Source organism: Amaranthus tricolor, chromosome 11 (genome assembly GCF_026212465.1).
Source record: "Amaranthus tricolor cultivar Red isolate AtriRed21 chromosome 11, ASM2621246v1, whole genome shotgun sequence".
Classification (NCBI taxonomy): Eukaryota; Viridiplantae; Streptophyta; class Magnoliopsida; order Caryophyllales; family Amaranthaceae; genus Amaranthus; species Amaranthus tricolor.
This window is the reverse complement of record NC_080057.1, coordinates 4,439,524-4,464,360: the sequence shown is the minus strand read 5'-3', so window position 1 is coordinate 4,464,360 and position 24,837 is coordinate 4,439,524. Positions and strand designations below refer to the sequence as shown.

At 34.5% G+C, this 24,837-nt stretch overlaps 2 protein-coding genes, 1 non-coding gene and 1 pseudogene across 5 annotated transcripts in view; 2 read left to right on the top strand and 2 right to left on the bottom strand.

Annotated features, from left to right (window-relative positions):
* The window catches only part of LOC130827137 (phosphoinositide phospholipase C 2-like), a 7,707-nt gene extending 2,315 nt beyond the window's left edge, over window positions 1–5,392 (bottom strand). The window contains exons 1-3 of the mRNA XM_057692776.1: window positions 4,922–5,392; window positions 311–513; window positions 92–227 (exon numbers count right to left, since the gene is read on the bottom strand). Of these exons, the coding sequence (XP_057548759.1) occupies window positions 92–227; window positions 311–513; window positions 4,922–5,263 (681 nt within the window). The 5' untranslated portion in view covers window positions 5,264–5,392. The remainder of the gene's footprint in view (window positions 1–91; window positions 228–310; window positions 514–4,921) is intronic.
* Window positions 5,393–5,736: 344 nt separating this feature from the next.
* Window positions 5,737–24,725, bottom strand: LOC130827138 (phosphoinositide phospholipase C 2-like; annotated as a pseudogene).
* On the top strand, window positions 6,339–16,340 carry LOC130827134 (uncharacterized). Of its 3 annotated transcripts, none has more exons than XM_057692768.1 (6): window positions 6,339–6,746; window positions 6,845–6,958; window positions 14,666–14,946; window positions 15,473–15,568; window positions 15,695–15,754; window positions 16,039–16,340. In XM_057692768.1, the coding sequence occupies exons 1-6, from the start codon at window positions 6,689–6,691 to the stop codon at window positions 16,219–16,221; spliced, it is 792 nt and encodes a 263-aa protein (XP_057548751.1). In that variant the 5' UTR covers window positions 6,339–6,688; the 3' UTR covers window positions 16,222–16,340. The 3 variants fall into 3 exon arrangements, with proteins under 3 accessions (XP_057548751.1, XP_057548752.1, XP_057548754.1); XM_057692769.1 differs by lacking the exon at window positions 16,039–16,340 and adding an exon at window positions 15,846–15,998; XM_057692771.1 differs by having other exon boundaries at window positions 6,592–6,746; window positions 6,822–6,958.
* On the top strand, window positions 21,683–21,799 carry LOC130827970 (U5 spliceosomal RNA). Its single transcript, XR_009047283.1, has one exon. It is a non-coding gene; the product is annotated as a U5 spliceosomal RNA (small nuclear RNA).
* Window positions 24,726–24,837: the final 112 nt, after the last annotated feature.

Below are 24,837 nucleotides of genomic sequence, written 5' to 3'. Positions count from 1 at the left end.
CCGAAACTTTAAAAATTAACATTTTTTGGTTTTGTTTTTGATACTCGTATCGGATTCAATTTCGTTTGAGGTAACATTCATCTAAACTTGCCTGGGCTGCTATCTTTTGACGTCGAGGACTCAAGTGATCTTCAAAAGTAATGATGACAGGGTATTTTGATGCAGCAAAAGCATGATCTTTTATTGCTTCCAGACATTTGATCAGTTTTACTGAAGAAGTCACTGTCCTGTAAGTCCTTAAAATTTCAATCATATTCACAAATAATAATGTTCATCAGCAGAAATAAGTGTAGGTACAAGTAGAGCAAACCCTCCATGCCGGACTTCAATATCGTGCTTGTTCGTCCTGCTCGGCCACAAATCAAGCTCGATCACCCTGACACCACTTTGTAAGGCCCGAATGATAGGCTCAATGCTGCTATCACTGCTTAGTTGATTCCCTGTTAAGTAGGAATTATGGCCTGTGTATAGGAAGTAATGGGACAGAGGTTTATTCATGTCATGGTGCACCTCCTGCAGTTGCAAATTTTAGATGCTTAACACATGATACTCAATTCAATACAAGTGTGTGTGTTAGTAAAGAACATTCATTATTGTTGGGATGGTTTGTCCCATAACAATAAGGATTAAAGATAGTGTGCACACTTTATAAGTCATTGGAGGCCATCCTCTCATCGCCATATGGTCTTGGAATGGTATCTTCTTAGCTTATGAAGTGTATATTAGATTATATAATATATCCTGAGCCTTTAACTATCATATTAACTATAACACCCCGAGATTTTAATAATGAAATTATTATTATTTTAATAGCTTTTAAAGATTTTTCAGTAATATTAAATTATTCCTTAATTAGTTTTAATAAATTTCTTTCATATACGGATTTAAATGTTAACTTATATATATATTAAAAATATAGTTACGATATCTTAGATAAAGAGGTTCGAATCAAAATGATTATTTCACTAAAATGTGTGAGCCCACAAAGGCTCTTAGTTGGGTCTCGCAAGAAAAATAAACCGAGATAAAAAAATAATAACAATAATAATAAATAAACAAATAAACCTAATAATAATAATAATAATTTAAAAAAAAAAAAAAAAGGAACGGTATATAAAAACCCATGAAACCCTAAACGCTCACAAGACCTAGCCGTCACTTCTCCTTCCTTCTTTTTCTTTCTCTTCCTTCCTCCCTCACTCCCGCACCCTTCCCTTCCTGCACAGCAGCCCAGCCGCCCACGAAAACACCACCAAGCAGCACCGGAGCCTCGCCTCACTCCCACGGCAGCCCAGCAGCAGGCGGCTGCAAGCACGCCCAGTAGCAGGCGGCTGAAACACGCCCCAGTAGGCGGCTGCTCCTCTCTGGATCCGTGCAGCCTTCCCCCTCCACCACCGTGTCTTGAGCCACGCCACCACAACAAGAACCACCAACCTCTTGACCCATTTCCTAGTCTCACCCATTGTAAGCCTCTCAAGCTCACTCTAAGTAATTTTCCTAGTATATAATTAGAATTTTACTAAGTTTATGAGTTGGGTATTAATTTGTATGATTGTCATTGAATCTTGTTGTGGGTGAGAATTTGATTGATGATTTGAATGTACTTATGAATTGGGTTTTTGAAATGTGGATGAAAAGTGTTGAATTTTGTGTTATTTTTCATTGAATTCTTTTATGGTTAAGAGTTTAATTGATGAATTGAACATATTCATAATTTAAGGTTTGAAGTGTGATAGAAATTATGGGATTTGTGTTGATTGAATATTAGTTTGGTTTAATCCTATCATAGGTAATAGAAATAGTGTTATCTTTGAACATGAAATAATTAGAGTTTGATTTAGAAATGAGATTTCTAGTAGTGTGTGTGGTGTATGCTACTTTGGTGGTGTGGTGATTAATCGAATAGCCTTATAAATTATTTTAAGACTTGGTTGATTATCGTTGTGGTAATTAGTAATGATTTTGATTATAGTTGACTATAAAAATGGTCTTGATTGTTAATTGAGAGTAGTAGTTGCTAATTATTAGTGACTTAATTGTTAGAGTTACTAATACCTCATTGGGTTGTTCTTGGAATCATAAACACATAATTGTAATGAGCCATGAACATAGCGTCAACTGTTAAGAATTATTGAAGTTACTTGTATGATGTCTTGATTTTAGCTCAACCTTGGAGAATATAATAAATGATATTGCTATGCGATAACCTTAAAAAGATTCGTTCTTGTCGTCATATTAGCACTACACTAACATTGTGAAACTTAATTCTGAATCGTCGTTTTATTTCAAGATAATGTGAATCGTTATAACTCAAAGTTAGCTGGTGTAATGAAACACTTGACATAATCCTTTTATTCTTTGTCGATGGAAAAACTTGTTATTGTCGAATTGATGATTATGCTTGGTGTTGAATGAGATGCGTACGTGTTAGAAGTAATTGAGATCTTGTCGTGAATGGATGATTGTGGTTACTTTGGCTTTTAGCTGGTATGACAAAGTAGTTAAGGGAACTTATTAGTTCTACTCATAACTTATATAGGTGCCCATTTCGTAAGAGGAAGGTAGAGCCTTAGTTGGGTGATTTTGTGACTTTTGATCGTGCAGTAACGCTACAGGTACGTATATGCAGTAACTAACCCTTATATGCAAATTGCTTTAAGATATTATTGTTTATTGTGATAATATACATCGCATTGAAACTATGAGATACTAGTGAGTACTCTTTACATAAAGAGCTATCGACTATGAAATCTTTGCGCTTAGAATAGTTTAGAGGATGAGAGTTAATAGAGGATGAGAATTATCCCTTATTTATTTAAGAATTAGATCATGCCTAATTGGAGTTAGAATGACTCGTTTATAGGTGAATTTCATATTCTATTGAGTGGCTCAGTGGGTTTTGGCGCGCTGCTATCCCAGGGCGCTCATTAATAGTTAAGAGTGGAAGTTATTTCCATCTGATAAGGTACTATATTATGATTAGCTGGCGTGACTTAACTGGATTATGTCCGGTTGTTTTATTAGTCCCCTAGGTGAGGTTCGACGGGACCACCGTAAGGGGGGTATGAGCATGCTTGGGTCACTGGGCGCCGGATGGCCGATACCGCCCCTTGACCGAGGTGATACCATGCGGGCCTTGCAAACCCCAATATGGTGGCCTCTTCACTGGTTTAGTACCCCAGTGTGTTAGGTTTTTCCCGAAGGTAGGACCCGAGAGGGTCAGCTGGAGGGGGCATGAGCTCATACTTTGCCAATGGGCGCCGGATGGCCGATAACGCCCTTTGCCGTGTCACTATGCCAGGAAGTAGAGAAAAATCCACTGATAGAAAACTATTCAGTGATAGAAAGTTTATTCACTGATCGAAAGTTATTTAATGATAGAAGGTTCATTCTTTGGTAGAAAGCTTACGCATTGATAGAACGTTTACTTTTTGATAGAATATTTACTCTTTGATAGGATATCTACTTATCGATGGAATAGTTATGCTATTGAGAAATGTGCCTAAGTTAAGTCACCTCAAGGGTATTACGGTCTATGATCACACTTACCTTAAGATAGACAAGCTCTATAAGGTTATGTGTTAGGTATTCTGTTAATGCCTTGATCGAGTTGAACTATGCGTGTTTTGCAAGAGTTTATGTTTGAAACGAGGAGCGTGAAGACCTACATTCTACCCAAGAGCACATGGTTCGGGTTGGAAAGCACGTAATGAAATTAAGAAGTATAAGTGGCCGATAAACGGTTACTATCCGTGCTTGCGTTTTATGAAATCATCTTATTTTATTTTATGATATAATGCTATCTAGTAGTTGGCCTTATTCTATTTGATGTTAGTTACTGACGTGTACGTGTTTGTGTTTATGTTTGATTGTTGATGACTTTCTACGATTGTTCTGCTATGACACATTGGCCTTTGGTCTAATGTCGAGCAGCAGGAGGATCATAGACAGGCGTAGCAGGTACTGGAGCTTCTTATGCATTGCATTGCATTTGGGGAAAGTGATGAGGGTGAAGCATAACTTGTGTCATTACCCCTATCTTTCGATTTTGTATCTCTTGTTATCTTTTGTAAATTTTGGTTGTATATGTTTTGTTATGAGGCCTTCTGTCCTCCCACGTGTATTTGTATTTCCGCTGCGTAGTCTATAACTCTGTATGGTTTTAAGGAGTTAAGTCTTTTGAAAACGCAAACGTCGACACTGGAACCACGATTCATGCTTGGCATGTTGATTTGAGAAGCCGGCGACGAATCATTCCGCCGTGACATAGTTTTGATAGGCCGTTGGTGCCTTTACTTTATTAGCTTCTAAATAAATTTTGTTTTTCTATAAAGACACACAGTTTTAAGGCAGATGCTGCCGAAATTTTCACTCACCTTTTTAAAATTAATATTTAACGTTTATATAAATTCTTTTCCTTTTTCTTTTATGTAACACCCGAATTTCCAGTCGTCCCTTACGGTTTTGGTTTCGTTAAGGGGTCGGAAATTCAGGGGTGTTACATTAACCATCAACTCTGATACCATGTCAAGGAACCAACTCGACCAAGAGCTTTAATCATTAGAAGCTTTGGTTGAATTGACTTAATTCCTTGACATGGTATCAGAAGCCAACGTAACAAGAGGTTATGGATTCGATCTCAACCACCCCTCATTTAAAGTGAAATATTCAACGCCAGACATGAAAAAAGTTTGTGTTGCATCCACACTTCTAGCCTAAAGGGCTCTCGTGCGAGGAGACGTGTTAGTATATATAATATATCTTAGAACTTTAACCATCAGCTTAAGCTTTTGGTTGAGTTATTTCCTTGGCATTGTTCGCACCTAGTGTTTCCTAATTATATTATGGCATTGACAGTAAGTCCGACACAATTTAACAATAATGAAAGAACATGAAATTAGGATGATGAAATAACAGATACCCCTTGATGAGCAAGAGGAGAATTGAGGTCTCCAGTTAGATATTTGAAGAAGGCATGAAGGTGAAGACCACTCCTTTGAAACACATGAAGATGTTTAAGACTATTAAAAATGGATTCAGCTACTTCAAAATAATTTTTTTCTTCTTGAAATTCTCTCAAAAAATCTTGCAGATTTTCAACTGTCATTACCCCATTGTTTGAGTAATTATTGAATACATCTACAATTTCCTGTGGAGGTTCTGCAAGTTTCAGCCTAAACATAAGCCTAAAACAGAAACATATTCTGTATGTTGATTTATTTCTCTGATCACCTCTCGTATGAAATCTTCTAATGACATCCATTTTTTTTATTCACAAAATTAGATTATATTTTGTGTTTGTTTTATTTCATATATGATTATGGTAATAAAAAGCTAGTTATAATTATATTCTTATTCTTTGAAGTTGCCTATTCCCAAAGTTAGAATTTAAATAAACTATACTCAAGGCATTACTTCCTATCATTAACCTTTGTATATTTGTATTTGTTGGCATTCTGCCCTTGTTAACATAAGTGTCGAAAATATTAGATATTTATTGAAACGACTCAAAATATAAGTCTTTTTAAATCTTTAATTATAATTATAATGCTGAAAATATCAATTTTTTTTTTAAAATTTATACAATGCGGTCTATACGATGTGAGGTGATCTTATAATTTTGTAATTAGGAGATAAACCTTTCCAAACAAGTTTTTTTCTCACCACGTTCTTACTCTTTTACGATGCTTTGAGTTTTCCATCAAATCATAGAAATAAAAAAATATATATTTTCTGCTAAACCAAACACCCTCGTCAAAATATATCAAACAAAATTGACCCTACATTTCTCATTTTCTATTTCAATGTTATTTCTTTTCTTATGAATTTTTATGTAATGACTCTACAAAATTTGATGTCTAACCCTCTAAGAATTAGAGAAATTGAAATCTCATAAGAAGCTTTACTAAATTGAATTTCTCTCCTTTACGATTATACAATGGAATTGCATGAATCCCAGGCTTTAATTCAGAAACAGGCAGACAAGTTTGGCCACCAAAATCATCCTTTTTGTCATTATCATATTCATAAACTTCAACTCTTAACAAAGCTAATTCAGGCACTGTTAATGGGAAGCTGAACTCTTCATTCCAAATAAGAGTCCATTGATCATCCTTTACTGCAGTCATTTGCATTGTCTCGTCTGCTCGAATACCTGCTATACCAACCTACTATGGACACACAATCACTGTAAAATACTAGGATCAAAGTACAAGGCTAGCTGTGGCGGGCCAGCCTTTTAAGGGGGTAAGAGGGGTTTGTGCCTCGGGCCCATCTAAATTAAAATTTAAATAATAATGCTTTAATATTTAATAATTAGAGGCCTACAATAGTATATTTATTAATTAGGAGTCTATAATTAATATTTCGTTTTGGAGGGCCTGTTAAATCTCAGGGCCATGTTGATTGTAATTTAAATAAACAACTGGAGTTAACAAGAACTAGTGAATTGAGTAGAGCATATTCGGACTTACTTTGGTGTAAAAATCTGGTGGAGAATAGTGTCAAAATCAGTTTTCTTGAAGTCCATCCTCCAGCCATCTCCCATGTATATTTTAACCTGTTTCCATGTTTGTAATGTTGTTTCTATGTTAGAATATTGGACAATCATTTTGAAACACTAGAAAGAGAATTACAATATGTTTGAATTGGAGGAAATGTAGGAAAAGGAAGAGGAAAATTAAATATAATGGGAAGGAATGGAGGGAAGGGATATGAAAGCAAAAACTCCAAAATTTTAACAAAAGGTTTTTTTTTTTATTATTATTATTATTTTTTATCTGGTTTATGAGTATTTCTAAATTTTATCTTTTTCAGTTTAGTTTTGTTTCCTTTAAATTTTCAGCTGTAAGGAAGAAGTTTTTTAGGATTGCAATTCGATCTGTTAGTGATGGATTTTATCATCGTCAACTTAATCGGACAATGATTTTTAAGACCCTTTCAACTGATTCAAAGTCGGGTAAATCATTTTTTTGTTTGAGATTTTTTGTCGTTTATTGCATTTTCCCCATTAATTTCCGTTCCAATAAATTATTGATTATTTTGCTAATGAACTTTCCCATTGTTTTCAATTTTTATGAGCAACTAAATGTTCTGCTAGAATTTTGTTCTTGAAAAATTTGAAGCTCAGTGGGTGTATGCAGAATTGTTCTGTAATTTACAGCTTTTGATGTAGAACTTGTGTCCATAGTGAGCAATATTGTATCGATCATGGTAACAATCACGAAACAACTTTCCGAGGTATAGTTCGCTGATTTCTCGGCTATATATCGGTTGCGTTGATTTAAAAAACCTTGTGGCACGGTGATAGAGGCGATATTTTGCACTATGATTGTGTCATAGGCTTATAGTAGTTTGGCATGGTTTCGGAAAAAGCTAAGATATAGGATTTTGAATGACATGCTAAGAGTTTACGAAATGCAGCATCAGAAATCTGTGTTTCCCTGATCTAGTCGGTGCAATATTAGTATTAGGGTTGGATTTGAACTTATTTGTCTTGATTTCAGTTTGTTTAACACTTTAAAGCTCAATTCTGGTCTGTTCAATACTTTTAAGTACATATTTGCAGCTGGATACAGCACAGTAGACCTCAATAAATTAACATTAAAACACCTTGTTATTCTCTTCAATCTTGGTTTTAGATGTTCCCAAAGACATTTTTTTTATTTATTTGAAATCAATTGAATGAAAAATTACCCTTGGTACATGGAGCACCTAGTGTAAGATGAAGTTGTATCATCAATTGGTTGTGTGAAGTATGGACTATGAAGTTAACATATCAAAATTAACAGGATTATTACTAGTTCCATTAAAGGTGCACTTGATTTATGTGTATTTTCATGGTGTGAACTGTGAAGTGATCAAAAGCTTTTCTTGTTTAATATTTTGTAGTTGTCAACTTGTGAATTGAACTTAAATAGCCTTTGTTGGAACTTATTTGATCTTTTAGAACTTTTACCTGAATTCTCTTTAATTAGTTGAATCACTATATAGTAAGGAAAGGAGGGGAGGGAAAAGAAGGGGAGTGAGTGAGAAGGAAAGAGAAGTACAATGTTTGGAATGAATAATAATTTGAAGTATTTGAAAGGAGGAGCAATGGAGGTTGAGGTTTTTATCTTTTTTTCATGGTTTGACTTTGGTTAGATTGGGCCAAGGAAAAGATGAGTAAGGTCTTTTCATTATAAATAAAATTTTAAGGGTGGGAAGGTTTATAAGGAAAACCACTTATAGAGAGAGAGAAATTTCAAAAGGGTGAAGTTTTAAGGAAGCAAATGTTGCTTTAAAATATATTAATGACATTATAGTCGTGAGAAAATATGGAAAAATGTGCTCATGAGTGTGTGACTTTATATAAAAGGTATGCTCAATAGAAGGCCTTAAACCAATTTTCTGTCTTATGTTGGTTGCAGTCAATAGCAAAAGAGAGCTAAATGATAGTTGTAGCCTTTAGTAATTTTGCCAAATCCTAAGTACAAATTTTTAGTAGAGTTCTTTCTAATTGCATAACTATTGTTATCCGGTAATGGAAAAGGGACTCCTTGCACCCTATATCTTATATTTCTCAACTTTTTATCTTTTTCTTTTAAGCATGCATGCGTCATTTTTAGAACTGTGTATCAGAATTTATACCTTTTTGGACTTATATGAACTTGTTTGAATGTATCCAAAATTCCAAACTTATGTCTCTTGAAAAAAAGTTTTAAGTTAAGGTTGACTTAACACCCTTTCTTATTTTTTTTCAATGATGCATCTACATCATTCCATTACAAGAACATTTCATTACCGTAATGCATAGTGTAAAAATGTGGTAACTGCTGCAATTGCGGTTACGGAATGATTGTACAATAGCAGGAGTGATGCAGTGGACTGAATTTGGGGAGGAAATCTTCAATATGATGTGAAGACTTAAACCACCATTCAAATCCACGCAATGTAATGGCTAACGATCCCCAAACACAATCAAACAAAGTCTAATCTTCACACAAACAGAACAATGTAACCGGATAGTTCTTGAATTGAAAGACTAGGAGTTTTAATCCTCCAAGGCCAACAATTCCCTTAATACAACCAAGGACTACTCTCAGTTGCAAAAGGTGATGATCTTGCACTACTCAAGATCGTTGAGTGATCACACACACTCAAGGAGAAAACAAAGGAAACAATTCCAATGAATTTGATTTTTCTGAAATTTCAAGTTGTTTGTTTACAAGGCTAAGGCCATCTATTTATAGACGTAAGGGAAGAGGGAAATACAATGAGTAGGCTAATGACACGTCTACCTTACAATAACGGTCATAAAGGAACACGTGCAATACATGTGCACTTTAAAAACATGAAAAACAAACTGAGTATAGCATTCTGAAATTCTGACAGAAGGTTGCTGACCAGGCTACCTTCCACTCACTTTCTTATGCACTTCCAAAGGTTGATGATGGCCACTAAGAGTCCTGGTAGCAAGATCCTAGTGTAGAGATTCTATTTCCACCCTTGTTGGTCCCATAGGTCATAATACACGATCGGGTCATGACCCACAAGGTCAGCTGGTCATAAGATCATTTCTGTTTTGTTTGAACCAGCTGTTGAGTGGGTGACCTTCATCCACTTGTCTAGGATCTTCCAATGGTTTTTAATAGTAACCTTGAACCATGGTAGGTAGATCCAAGTGCAAAGATTCCAAATCTACCCTTAGAGTTCTTCAAGGAGTCCAAGCTCGTTCTAGCACAGGTCCTCAAATTCAGCTGGTCAGTAGATGCTAATAGTTGTGCTTTGTTCTGTTTTAGATTACCTTCTGACTGGGTGACCTTCACCATTGATTTCCATGGGTTTTCAATGATGTGAAGTAATGTCCTTGGACCAAGATATGATATTCCAAGTACCAAGATTCCAAATCCATCTTCCATGGCTTCCAAATCCATCTTGGTTGAGCTTTGCAAGACCTGCAAGGTCAGCTGTTCGCTAGCCTCCGTCAGGCTTTGCTGTACTGTTGCTTTGAGCTTCTGTTCTTCCTCTTCTATTGCTGAATTTGCGTCATAGCTTGCAAATGACTCATTGCTTTGTTCTTCATTCTTGCTTCTTGTATGAATCATCATTGAACCATCCCAATATGGTTCATTCCCCCTTTCTTTTGAAGGAATTGCCCTCAATTCAGCATCCCCTAAGTAAGGAGCTAAGTCCCCTGCTTTTAAGGTAAGAGGTATGCCAAATCCTTCTGTTATTTTCAATTTGAAAGAGTTGTCCCTATATTTAATAATTATCTGAAATAGTCCCATAGCCTTGGGCTTTAACTTATGCTTCCTGAGGTGAGGAAACCTCCTTTGCTTGAGTAGAATCCATGTAAATTCACCAAACTACATCAGCTTGCTCTGCTTCAGTCCCCTGTTTGCTCTGTGCTGGTACTTGTTGTTGGTCTTTGCTATGTTTTCATGCACTGGTTTGTGGTCTTTCCGGAGATACTCAGCATGCTTATGAACATTAGTGCTATATCTATACAAAACAGGAAGATCAATTCGTAAAGAATTAAAAACAACAATTGAAAACCTCTTAATAATAGGCTGAGTTTTCTTGGACAGTTCAGACCAACAGTGAGCTGTTGGTTTCTTCTCTTTGTTATAGCCTTTCCTACTTATTAAGTGAACAGGTTGCTTGATCTTAGGAGGAGGTTTAGCTTTAGAAGGGGGTAAAGGTATCAAATCCTTAAGCTTCCCTTCATGCCTAAAGGTGTAGATATTTGTGTAACCATCATGTTTAGTCTTCTTGTCATATTGCCATGGTCTACCTAGTAAAATATGGCAACCACTCATGTTTATTACATCACATAGAACCTAATCTTGATATGAACCTATGGTCAAGGAGATCAAGCACTGCTTACCTACTGAACTAGAGGACTTGTCATCTAACCACCTTAGTTTGTAAGGATGAGGGTGTGCTTGGGTCTTCAATTTCAGCTCTTGTACTAAGTCTAAGCTCACACAATTGGTCTCACTACCCCCATCTATGATTAGATCACAAAGTTTATCACCCACCCTACACTTGGTTTGGAAGATATTCTCCCTTTGCTCAGACTTTCCTCCCTTAGGAGTGGTGTGTAAACTTCTTCTAATCACTAAGGTCCTTTGCCTCTCTTCCTCGGGGTATAAGAGTTCCCTTTCTGATTCAGAATCACTCACATAGGTGGTGATTACCCCTGATTCCTTTTGAATATAAGTGCCATCCGGATCACCTTCATTAGTGATGGTTCCCCTCTCTTCCTCCCTGCCAATGATGCTCACAAGGATGGTTTTAGGTCTCTCCTTGCTCCTAATTTCATCCCACTCAGCTAGGGTGAAGGCTCTATTGTTAGGGCAATTAACCTTGAAGTGACCATGACCATGACATTTAAAGCATACCACATCTTTAATTGGTGTGACACTCTTACTCTTAGGTTCACTAGTACTGGTCTTTGATGATGGGATTGTGTTGCTCACACTCCTTTCAAGCATGGGTTGATTGCTGTCCCTATTCATAGATTGTGTAGCAGGCTGTCTCTTTTTGGAATATTGCTCTAAGAGCAAAGCTTGTTCACTAGCTAGGGCTACTGTCAAATGAGGAATGGTAGCTAGTTTAAGCCTAAGGTCTTCCGTTAGTCCTCCAACGAACTTCCCCTCTCATATCCTCTGAATCCCTTATGTCACATAGCACAGCAAGTCTCTCCCACTCCTGAATATATTGAGCTACTGTTTTGTTGCCTTGAGTGAGTGTGCTCCATTGCATAGACAATTGTTGTGTGTAATTACTAGGCACATACTTTCTCCTCATTTTTTTCTTCAACTTATCCCAAGAGTTCAGCTTTTCCTTCCCTTCCCTCAACCTCTGCCTTTGGACTCCCTCCAACCATGTGGCAGCTAGTTTGGTGAGTTTCACTTTGGCCATTTTGAATTGCTTGTTCAAGGGTGTGTCCCTAAACTCAAAGAAATTATCAAGGCTGGTCTCCCAATCAATATAGTCCTCAGGTTTAAGAGATTGGCCACTAAACTCAGCTACATCTACCCTCAAACTCATATCCTCTTGTGTTCTGTTTTGGTGTGTCCTGTCCTGATTCATCAAAGCAAATTCAGCAAACTTATGGTCTATAGCAGCTAGGGTCTCTTGAAGGAACCATCTCCTATCCTACTCATTCATGATGATCAATGCAAAACAAAATGATACACAATGTACAAGAGAAAAAGGAATGCAGCAGCACCAACAAATCAGAAAAAAATCAGATTCTAATGAATCTGTATACTGTGCACACAACAGCAAAAATCAACTTTTACCTAGGATTAAATGGAATGCTCATGTAAGGCCCTATCTTATATAATTTAAAAAAAAAAATCAGAATATGCAGTAAGGAAAAGAAAACAACAATGAATCAGCAAGATCAATACAAAGGCTAATCAATGCATAGCAGATCAGAAAAATCAGATTCTTTAAGAATCTGTCTTCTGTGCACACAAAAGCAAATTCAACTTTGCACTGAGACTTAAATGAAATGCTAATGTAAATTCCTATTTTTTGCTGATTATGAAAGATAGCAAATGCAAAAAAAAAAAGAAGCAAAATAATAACTATGAACAGCAACACACTTGATCAAAACAGAATAGTTTCTTAGTATTCTGACTTTTGTGATTGAATGCAATGTGCAACCTTAATGAAAACCAATTTGCACGTAATTTTAAGTGAGTTTTTATTGCAAAACTTTATTTCTTCTAATCCAAACGTTAAGAGATGAAGAAAAGATCAGAAATACCACTTGTGATCAACAGATCAGAATCTTGAGTTTTCAAGATTCTGTTACTGCAGTCTATGCAAACACTTATGCCAAATTTTGTACACAACGTGAAATCCAATTTTTCTTTCAAGAACTCAAAGTTAAGACACTAACCTTGATTACTATAAAAGGATTTGAAGAAATTCTACGTCTACAAAAAGATATGCATAAATTTCTCACCAGACAGAATGTAAAATCAGAAACAGGATGAACAAGGACTTTCTTGATTTTCTGGCCTCCACAACCACGTGCTCTGATACCAAATTGGACTGAATTTGGGGAGGAAATCTTCAATATGATTTGAAGACTTAAACCACCATTCAAATCCACGCAATGTAATGGCTAACGATCCCCAAACACAATCAAACAAAGTCTAATCTTCACACAAACAGAACAATGTAACCGGATAGTTCTTGAATTGAAAGACTAGGAGTTTTAATCCTCCAAGGCCAACAATTCCCTTAATACAACCAAGGACTACTCTCAGTTGCAAAAGGTGATGATCTTGCACTACTCAAGATCGTTGAGTGATCACACACACTCAAGGAGAAAACAAAGGAAACAATTCCAATGAATTTGATTTTTCTGAAATTTCAAGTTGTTTGTTTACAAGGCTAAGGCCATCTATTTATAGACGTAAGGGAAGAGGGAAATACAATGAGAAGGCTAATGACACGTCTACCTAACAATAACGGTCATAAAGGAACACGTGCAATACATGTGCACTTTAAAAACATGAAAAACAAACTAAGTATGGCATTCTGAAATTCTGACAGAAGGTTGCTGACCAGGCTACCTTCCACTCACTTTCTTATGCACTTCCAAAGGTTGATGATGGCCACTAAGAGTGCTGGTAGCAAGATCCTAGTGTAGAGATTCCATTTCCACCCTTGTTGGTCCCATAGGTTATAATACACGATCGGACCATGACCCACAAGGTCAGCTGCTCATAAGATCATTTCTGTTTTGTTTGAACCAGCTGTTGAGTGGGTGACCTTTATCCACTTGTCTAGGGATCTTCCAATGGTTTTTAATAGTAACCTTGAACCATGGTAGGTAGATCCAAGTGCAAAGATTCCAAATCTACCCTTAGAGTTCCCCAAGGAATCCAAGCTCGTTCTAGCACAGGTCCTCAAATTCAGCTGGTCAGTGGAAGCTAATAGTTGTGCTCTGTTCTGTTTTAGATTACCTTCTGACTGGGTGACCTTCACCATTGATTTCCATGGGTTTTCAATGATGTGAAGTAATGTCCTTGGACCAAGATATGATATTCCAAGTACCAAGATTCCAAATCTATCTTCCATGGCTTCCAAATCCGTCTTGTTTGAGCTTGGCAAGACCTGCAAGGTCAGCTGTTCGCTAGCCTCCGTCAGGCTTTGCTGTACTGTTGCTTTGAGCTTTTGTTCTTCCTCTTCTATTGCTGAATTTGCGTCATAGCTTGCAAATGAATCATTGCTTTGTTCTTCATTCTTGCTTCTTGTATGAATCATCATTGAACCATCCCAATATGGTTCATGCAGTAATCATAATGCCTAGATATCGGTCGAAACCATAATACATCTTTGCAACGCAGGAAATATATGTTCGTTTATTTTGGAAACCTTTACAACATGACCAATGCGATTCAATGCAATGCAATGTAGCCTTGTTTTTATACTATGCCTAAATAGTTTATTTTGGGGGAAGTCAGATGTATGTAATTTTACTCTTGTTAGTGACAAGATAAACAAAAAGGTTATTTTTGATTGACCATCGATAGCAAACGTCATATGTAACCTCACATATATAAGAAGTGCACATGATTTTTTGATGCAGGTATCTTAGTTTTTTGATGTTAGCTTAAGCTTAATCATGTCCTGATAGTTTACATGATTTCCATAGGTCATGACAATGATGAGAATCAGAATGACAAATCATTTGCTGATGACTTTGCAAACCGCATATTTGGTGAAAGTTTGGAAGAAAGTCCTCTTTATCGAAAACTTGAGAAAATTGAGAAGAATCGGTCTTGGGGTATGTTTTCCAATATTGGTGATAGTTTTGAAGATAGCATGAAGGAGGCAGCTACATATTTTGAGTTTGACCGAAATGAGATCAACCAAGAAGATTTTTCTTATAGAGCAGACATGAATTTCAGGACTGGTATGACATATACCCCTGAGGTATGTAGCTGAATTTTCTAGAGTCAAGACCTGTGTAATGCTGATACTGCAGCTAAGCTGTTAAGTTAGCTGCTGGCCAGCTGCTTGTTTACTCTAGTATATTAGTGTATGTCTATCCTCTGATATCTACTCCCAAAAATAATATCATGAGCTAATGATTTATAGATTTGGTTACATTATTTTCCGTAGGGTTGTTGCTGCCTTTCTGTTAACATTTGATCAACAGCTGTGAAATTTTCACTATCATGAGCTTACACTTGTCCCTTGTCCTATAATTACTCCAATTCGTTATTTTAAAACCTTCACATGGATATACTTGAGTCTTTTGGGAATGACGTATATTGAAATTTGGTTGCAATGGTAGAATCCAACACTTGGAAAAATACATATTATCATCCCTCATAGCCAAGTTTGATTGATTGATCAATAGTGTTCATCCTTATGTTTTTCTTGCCTTTACTGAATATGTTACGGTAAATATGGCTGTGTTGAAAATTTTTCACTCAATCAATTTTATTGTTTGCAGGATCTAAATCTTAGGAAGCCTGGAAGTTGGAGACCTAGCAAAAAATCCGAGTTTCATGTAACTTCAGATGAGGTTCTCAAGAAAGCAGATTTCGGGGTAAGCATGTGATGGTCTTTAATACTTACACAGTTTTGTGAGTAGAATAATTGGTATCCCTTGAAATTGTTTCTTAGGAATGGAAATTTTCATGCATTTCATGCCTCAGAATTATGACTTTTGCAGAATGTGAAATTCCTTGCCAATTTTTTGACAGACGCTGGAATAATAATCAAGAGAAGCCAGGTATGTTGTTGGCCCTATATTGGCCAATGATTTTTTTCTCCTTCTAGTATCAAGAGTCAATTGGAAATAATCTTTGTTTTTTTTTACAAAGGTAAGGTTGCATACATTTGATCCCTCAAACAGGCCCTTAGGGCTGAGCCACTTATGACATTGGGATAATGGAATGTTATTTCATGAAAGGATTATGAATATGAGTTGTAGCCGATCCCAATTTATTTGGGATTTACGCTTTGGTATTATTGTTGTTGTGGATCATGAATATGAATACCTTGTTTATTTTGAAGACTAAGATTAGTGCAAAAGCCCAAAGGAAAGTTGCAACGGAGATCAAGATAGCCCGAGCATTTGGATTGTTGCCTTTCACTACTATGGGGACAAAAAACTTCAAAGTAGGGACAACAATGGAAGCTCTTGACGCGGATTACTCTTACCAATCCGATCATCTTCAGGAATCTGTTGAAGAATAGCTGTTCTTCAGTCATTGTTGTAGTTTTTACTGTTGTCAAAGATAGTTGGTGCATGATCAACGAATTTTTTGGGATACAATTTTTCGCATTCAGAAGAGCTAGTAATATTTGCTCCTCAATCCTCATTATTATGTTATACTGGTGCTCAAGACAAGGGGCATGCCGGAAAATTCTACGTGTAGGATGAACATGTTAGCATTACTGGACTGGTCTTCATTCCCGAACTATCTCCATCTATAGCTTTTAAGTAAGTGAAGTTTATGGGGTCATAATTATGCTTCATTACTGTTTCTTCATAATGAAATGCTTGATTTGGCATGTTTGATTCATGATCTCTCTGTAGAAGACTTGTTTTATCATCTGTTAGTGTAGTTGAAGTGCAAAATAATGAAGGTGGCTGTGTATTTGCAAATGAACTTAGTTATTATACAGTTTCATTCTTCTGCTGTTTTGTTGCGTTATAAACATTGATGTTAATTTAGCTATAATTTTTTGTTGTTCAGTTTTTCAATATGGAAATGCTCTCGAGTTGATCAAAATTTTCTATTTCGGAAGGATGAGGAATGTCTTGTGTTGGTGTTAAAGTAGGATGGGAGACTTAATTGAAAGAGAGTTGGTAATCTGTCTGTGCAGAGACTTAATATCCCTTTGGAAAAGTCGTTGTACAATTCCGAGATCGCCCTCAATCTCTTTGACTCGCGCTCTGCTCTGCTAAGGAGTAATAGCTTGGTCATCTGTTGGGGTAGTGACGGAAATACATCTGCGAATGATCAGACGATTCCTAGGTTCTCATATCAATCTATGGTTTCTGCTTTTTCCTTCCTAGTCTACTACTGAACTAGCAAGTATTAGCGGAGTTTGAACAATATAATGAAAATTTTGCCAATCCTCTAGTTGAATTTAGTTTTTACTTCATCATCATTAATATCTAATTCAAGGTATTAATACAAATGAAACAATAATCTAATTGTAATTTAGGAAATTCAAGTCCCCTCTAAAAATCATTCAAAACTATTGTTCAGAAGGAGGGGTGTTTTCTGCTTCTCTATTCTAGGTTAGTTTTTTGCTAATCCTTCCACTGAGTTCTAGATGCCATTGGCATCTCGTTACCCTAATGTCGTTAGTGGTTTCCTTTTACGCGTCGTTAGTGGTTTCCTTTTAAGCGAGATTTTTGAGGTTTTAGAAACTAAACTTTCCTTGCTCCTTTGAACACTTAGACGCTATCAATCTTCATGTTTTCTCTTATAGACTCAAAACCTAAAATTAGAACTCAAAGTCGCAAATGATAAAATTGCAGTGGAATCACGGTACTCAAATAATTACAAGTACCTTAGTAAGATGGTAGTGTTATAAATAAGTGAAAGTATAATGAACAAGTATTAAACTATTAGTCATTGGAAAATATTAGTTTTAGTCCTGATTTATTACCAATGATTCACCAACATACATGGTAATTGGTAAGAAATTGTAGTGATGAAGAAAAGGAGGTTACACATAGTTATACTCATGGCAGTGAAATCTGAAATTTGATGAGAAGTTTAACATGTTCATATTTCTCTCCCTTTTGGCTGTACAATGGAACAGCTCGTATTCCAGTTCTCAGCTCCGAGATTGGTAAGCATGTCTGTCCTCCAAAGCCATGTCTTCCGTCTACATCCTCATCGTGCACTTCAATTCTTAGGAGCGCGAGTTCAGGAGCTGTCAAGGGGAACTGGAACTCCTTGTTCCACATTGGCACCCACTGGTTTTCAATAACTGCTGTCGTTTCTCTCTTTATGTCAGCCGGAACTCCCCATATTTCGACCTACACATTCAGCGCTAAAAACCTCACCATCGTCATCATCCCAATGAGTCCCGCCCTACACAGGGTCTGGGGAGAATGGGAAAGAAGCTAAATCAATACCCTTATCATATGAAGGTCGCAAACCTATTAGTTCAACTGACCTTGGCAAAGAAATCTGGTGGAGAAAATCGGTCGAAATGTGTTCGATGAAATTGCATATGCCATCCATCCCCCATATACAACTTTACCTGTATAACAATTCAAACATGTAAGTTTTTTCTGATAAAAGTTTATAATCCTAATTTTATTTAGCAAATTTCAGATGAATGACCTTCAAAATTTTCTTGACTGGGGTTCTGATTTTTGGACCAAATGGCTCATTCCTTAACATAAAATCTGGTTTTTTTCACATAACCATAGCCACCATTGGCTCTAAACATCCCCTGCATGATCCATAGGTGCTTCTCATAACCCTGTTAATCTCACAAACAAAACTCAGCTGTCGGACCAAATCATATTTTCTGAGGCTGTAAACAATTAAGAAATTCTATACCGAACCTGCATGTTGAATGCTACCATTTGCGCTCCGTGTGTCCATCCAATCAATGGATTGTAATTCGAAGACAAAAAATGTGTACCCTTCGGATATACTCTGAGTAGGTTCTTTTGTGTAAACCTGGTTGTTCAATCATAAGATACTTGTAATAGGCAGTTCAGAAACTATAAATAGTGATCAAATTTTATCAGATTCAACCCGACTTGTACACCAGGCCAAAACCCGGCTGACAGTTTGGCCTATAACAAGCTTAATGTTATGACATACTATTTAGTATCAAATAGGTGCTATGAATTAGAGGTGAGTGAGTGAGTTCACTAACTTGACAATATCAGTTGCATGAGATTTAACGGTATCTTCAAGCTCCTGTTCGCTCATACTGAGTCGAGCAGCTCGATTAGAATTCTGTTTTAACAAATGTTCGAGTCCTCCATCCTGCCACTTGAGTGCATGAATCGCGATCAAGTGGCTATACTCTGGAACATTACCTTCCTCGTCCTCTTCCTCCTCGTCATCCTGTAGGCTAAACTTAATTGGTATGTCAAACTCAGGATCTGTGTAAGGTTTTCCACTGTAATTTTCCTGTATTGGCTGTGATCTATCAGAGATTTCCTTGGTTTTGTGATCATAATTTTCTTGATCATTTAAACTTTCTGAAGATTCTTTTGGTGGTTTAGTTGATATCAGAATCTTTTCCTTCAATTCTTCTAGTGAAGGAAATTCAAGAAAATCCACTCCAGGATATAACATTTCTCTAAATGTGTTGCTCACCATCTGAATGCAAAGAAAAATCAGTCCGTCTTGAATGAGACCGTCTCACAGTGAGATGACCTCTAAACAAGAAGCCCATTGAGCTGTTCAAAACAAACCCGACCCGAAAATCCGACCCGGAATCGAAAATTATCCGACCCGAAAAAATGTAAGTTTTTTAGGTTTACTGAACCGCAATTACCCAAACCGATACTTCACTCGAACCGTTTGATAACCGAAAAGGGCAAAATCAAACTCGAACTGCAACCGAATTTTATAACCGACATATAAACCTTAACCGATGTTACCCGAACTGAACAGTGATCGACCCGAGTCAAATCCGACCCGAATTATGCACGTAACCGAATGTAACCTGACTAAAACCGATTAAGATCGAATTGTTTTTAACCTGAACTGATACAAACCCGATCGATTATTAATCGAACTGTTTTTAACCCGAACATCATACAAACCCGAACCGATTGTAAATCGAACTGTTATAAATCCGAATCAAATTTTCACCTAATTTTAGCAAATTAATTCCAATTTCAGTTTTCTAATAATACAGAAAATGGAAGAACACAAGTTCTATACAGAAGAGATTGCATACAGAATATATATATATATATATATATATATATATATATACATATATATATATATACATATATATATATATATACATATATATATATATATACATATATATATATATATACATATATATATATATATACATATATATATATATACATATATATATATATATATACATATATATATATATATATATACATATATATATATATATACATATATATATATATATATATATATATATATATATATATATATATATATATACATATATATATATATATACATATATATATATATACATATATATATATATATACATATATATATATATATATATACATATATATACATATATATATATACATATATATATATATATATATATATATATATATATATATATATATATATATATATATATATATATATACACGTATATATATACACGTATATATATATATATATACGTATATATATATATATATATATATATACGTATATATATATATACATATATATATATATACATATATATATATATACATATATATATATACATATATATATATACATATATATATATATACATATATATATATATATATATATATATATATATATATATATATATATATATACATATATATATATAAATACATATATATATATATATATATATATATATATATATATATACATATATATATATATATATATATATATATATATATATATATATATATATATATATATACATATATATATATATATACATATATATATATATATATATACATATATATATATATATACATATATATACATATATATATATATATACATACATATATATATATATATACATATATATATATATATATATATATACATATATATATATATATATATATATATATACATATATATATATATATATATATATATATATATATATATATATACATATATATATATATATATACATATATATATATATATATACATATATATATATATATATATATATATATATATATATATATATATATATATATATACATATATATATATATATATATATATATATATATATATATATATACATACATATATATATATATATATATATATATATATATATATATATATATATATATATACATACATATATATATATATATATATATATATATATATATATATATATATATATATACATATATATATACATATATATATATATATATATATATATATATATATATATACATATATATATATATATATATATATATATATATATAAACTAATTGAAATAAATTGATCTGCCTAATATTAGGGCTGGCAAAAGCTGACCCGACCTGTTAACCTGATCTGAAACCGACTCGAAATTAACGGGTTTGGGTTTAGATTTTTGACCCAATTAATTAAATGGGTCAACCCGACCTGATCTGTTTATTAAATGTGTTAGGTTCAGGTTGAATATTTAAACCCGAAAAAAACTTGTTTAACCCATTTATTAAATTTAAGACGGATCAACATTTGCCAAATACTTCGTAAAACTAAGATAATACCAATTACCATGTATTGAGGGATTTGTCAGCTGAAGATGACTTTCAATAAGAAAGGAAGTTGTCCCACATCGGCTAAGGGATTTGTCAGTTGAAGATGACTTTCAATAACAAAGGAAGTTGTCCAACATCGGCTATGAAAGATACTAATAAAAGAAAAATCCTTTAAATCACTTCCACAGATCTCGTACCAACTTACGCAGTCACGCCGTGAGCACAAAGCGAACTATTCTTTTGCCTTTTACTAAAGAATACCGTGTGCTCACTGCATTAAGTGGCAATACGTTTATTTTTGGAGGAAGCCTTTAATTAAGGTTAAATGGGTCAAATGACCTGAAATATATGAATTTAATGACCTAAAAAAAAAGTAGGTTAAATTGGTCATTAGCAGGTTGATCCGATCTGCTACAGATTAGGTCGGGGTTTCAATTTTTGACCCATTAATTAAATTGGTCAGGTTCAGGTTAAGGGTTTATTGACCCATTTTTATATGATCCGAACCTGAAAATAACCCAACCCGACCTGTTTGACACCCGTATCTGCTATATCTGATAAAACAATTGGTAATTATTTTTTGTTAGTAAATGAGCATACATCAATTAAAAACCTGACTATTAACTTATTTCGATATTGACCCGATCAATAGTTATCCGTAACTGATAACTACTCGAAAAATAAAGCTCGAACCCGATCTGTACCCGAAAAAACCGAACTAATTAGTAATCGATGACAACCCAAGACCGATTGACAGTCGACACGAACTTCAACCGACACCGAACTGATGCTAACCCGATAGCTTGAATAACCGATCTCTAACCGAACCGTGACTAACCGACTCGACCCGAGTGTGACCCGTTGTAACACACAGCCGAAAAATAACCGATCCGAAATACAACCGAACCGAATAACACCCGTCCGAAACCGACCCGATCAACCGAATGAACACCTCTAGAAGCCCATAAACTAAAAGTTTTCGTTATTGGGCTATTTAAACCAAGTGGCATATATGTAACGGTGAGACCATCTCATAAAAGAATTTGTAAAGAAAAATAGGGTTTTATTCACATTAATTTTACGGTTGTCATTTTGGGCCATTCGAATTTGATGTTACCGTATCATGTTTATTGGACATAATTAGCCTACATCATTTTGATTTAACATTTTCTTAATGTTTATAATCTCTATATATTCTTGACTGAAGTTTCCAAAACTAAATTCATAAATAATTTTTTCAAGCCTAAAAATATATACTAGTTATTAATATTGAAGCCCCACTTTTCATTTCTTTCTTATCATTTCTTTCAGTTATTTTCTTTTCTAATTTTTTTTACCATTTAAATTTTTTAAAATAAAATTATATCTACAATTCCTATGTTTCCGAAAATTTAAAAATTCACATTTTTTGGTTTTGTTTTTGATACTCATATCGGATTCAATTTCGTTTGAGGTAACATTCATCTAAACTTGCCTGCGCTGCTATCTTTTGATGTCGAGGACTCAAGTGATCTTCAAAAGTAATGATGACAGAGTATTTTGATGCAGCAAAAGCATGATCTTTTATTGCTTCCAGACATTTGATCAGTTTTACTGAAGAAGTCATTGTCCTGTAAGTCCTTAAAATTTCAATCATATTCACAAATAATAATGTTCATCAGCAGAAATAAGTGTAGGTACAAGTAGAGCAAACCCTCCATGCCGGACTTCAATGTCATGCTTGTTCGTCCTGCTCGACCACAAATCAAGCTCGATCACCCTGACACCACTTTGTAAGGCCCGAATGATAGGCTCAATGCTGCTATCACTGCTTAGTTGATTCCCTGTTAAGTAGGAATTATGGCCTGTGTATAGGAAGTAATGGGACAGAGGTTTATTCATGTCATGGTGCATCTCCTGCAGTTGCAAATTTTAGATGCTTAACACATGATACTCAATTCAATACAAGTGTGTGTGTTAGTAAAGAACATTCATTATTGTTGGGATGGTTTGTCCCACAACAATAAGGATTAAAGATAGTGTGCACATTTTATAAGTCATTGGAGGCCATCCTCTCATCGCCATATGGTTTTGGAATGGTATCTTCTTAGCTTATGAAGTGTATATTAGATTATATAATATATCCTGAGCCTTTAACTATCATCTTAACCATCAACTCTGATACCATGTCAAGGAACCAACTCGACCAAGAGCTTTAATCATTAGAAGCTTTGGTTGAATTGACTTAATTCCTTGACATGGTATCAGAAGCCAACGTAACAAGAGGTTATTGATTCGATCTCAACCACCCCTCATTTAAAGTGAAATATTCAACGCCAGGCATGAAAAAAGTTTGTGTTGCATCCACACTTCTAGCCTAAAGGGCTCTCGTGCAAGGAGACGTGTTAGTATATATAATATATCTTAGAACTTTAACCATCAGCTTAAGCTTTTGGTTGAGTTATTTCCTTGGCATTGTTCGCACCTTGTGTTTCCTAATTATATTATGGCATTGACAGTAAGTCCGACACAATTTAACAATAATGAAGGAACATGAAATTAGGATGACGAAATAACAAATACCCCTTGATGAGCAAGAGGAGAATTGAGGTCTCCAGTTAGATATTTGAAGAAGGCATGAAGGTGAAGACCACTCCTTTGAAACACATGAAGATGTTTAAGACTATTAAAAATGGATTCAGCTACTTCAAAATAATTTTTTTCTTCTTGAAATTCTCTCAAAAAATCTTGCAGATTTTCAACTGTCATTACCCCATTCTTTGAGTAATTATTGAATAAATCTACAATTTCCTGTGGAGGTTCTGCAAGTTTCAGCCTGAACATAAGCCTAAAACAGAAACATATTCTGTATGTTGATTTATTTCTCTGATCACCTCTCGTATGAAATCTTCTAATCACATCCATTTTTTTTATTCACAAAATTAGATTATACTTTGTGTTTGTTTTATTTCATATATGATTATGGTAATAAAAAGCTAGTTATAATTATATTATTATTCTTTGAAGTTGCCTATTCCCAAAGTTAGAATTTAAATAAACAATACTCAAGGCATTACTTCCTACCATTAACCTTTGTTTATTTGTATTTGTTGGCATTCTGCCCTTGTTAACATAAGTGTCGAAAATATTAGATATTTATTGAAACGACTCAAAATATAAGTCTTTTTAAATCTTTAATTATAATTATAATGCTGGAAATATCAATTTATTTTTTAAAAATTTATACAATGCGGTCTATACGATGTGAGGTGATCTTATAATTTTGTAATTAGGAGATAAACATTTCCAAACAAGTTTTTTTCTAACCTCGTTCTTACACTTTTACGATGCTTTAAGTTTTCCATCAAATCATAGAAATAAAA

Bases quoted from the DNA above. Each gene is read 5' to 3' on its own strand.
- LOC130827134 (XM_057692768.1), top strand. From the start codon at position 6,689: ATGGGAAGGAATGGAGGGAAGGGATATGAAAGCAAAAACTCCAAAATT. The intron at 14,947-15,472 runs GTATGTAGCTGA...TATTGTTTGCAG, and splicing joins GTATGACATATACCCCTGAG to GATCTAAATCTTAGGAAGCC. The intron at 15,569-15,694 runs GTAAGCATGTGA...TGACTTTTGCAG, and splicing joins TCAAGAAAGCAGATTTCGGG to AATGTGAAATTCCTTGCCAA.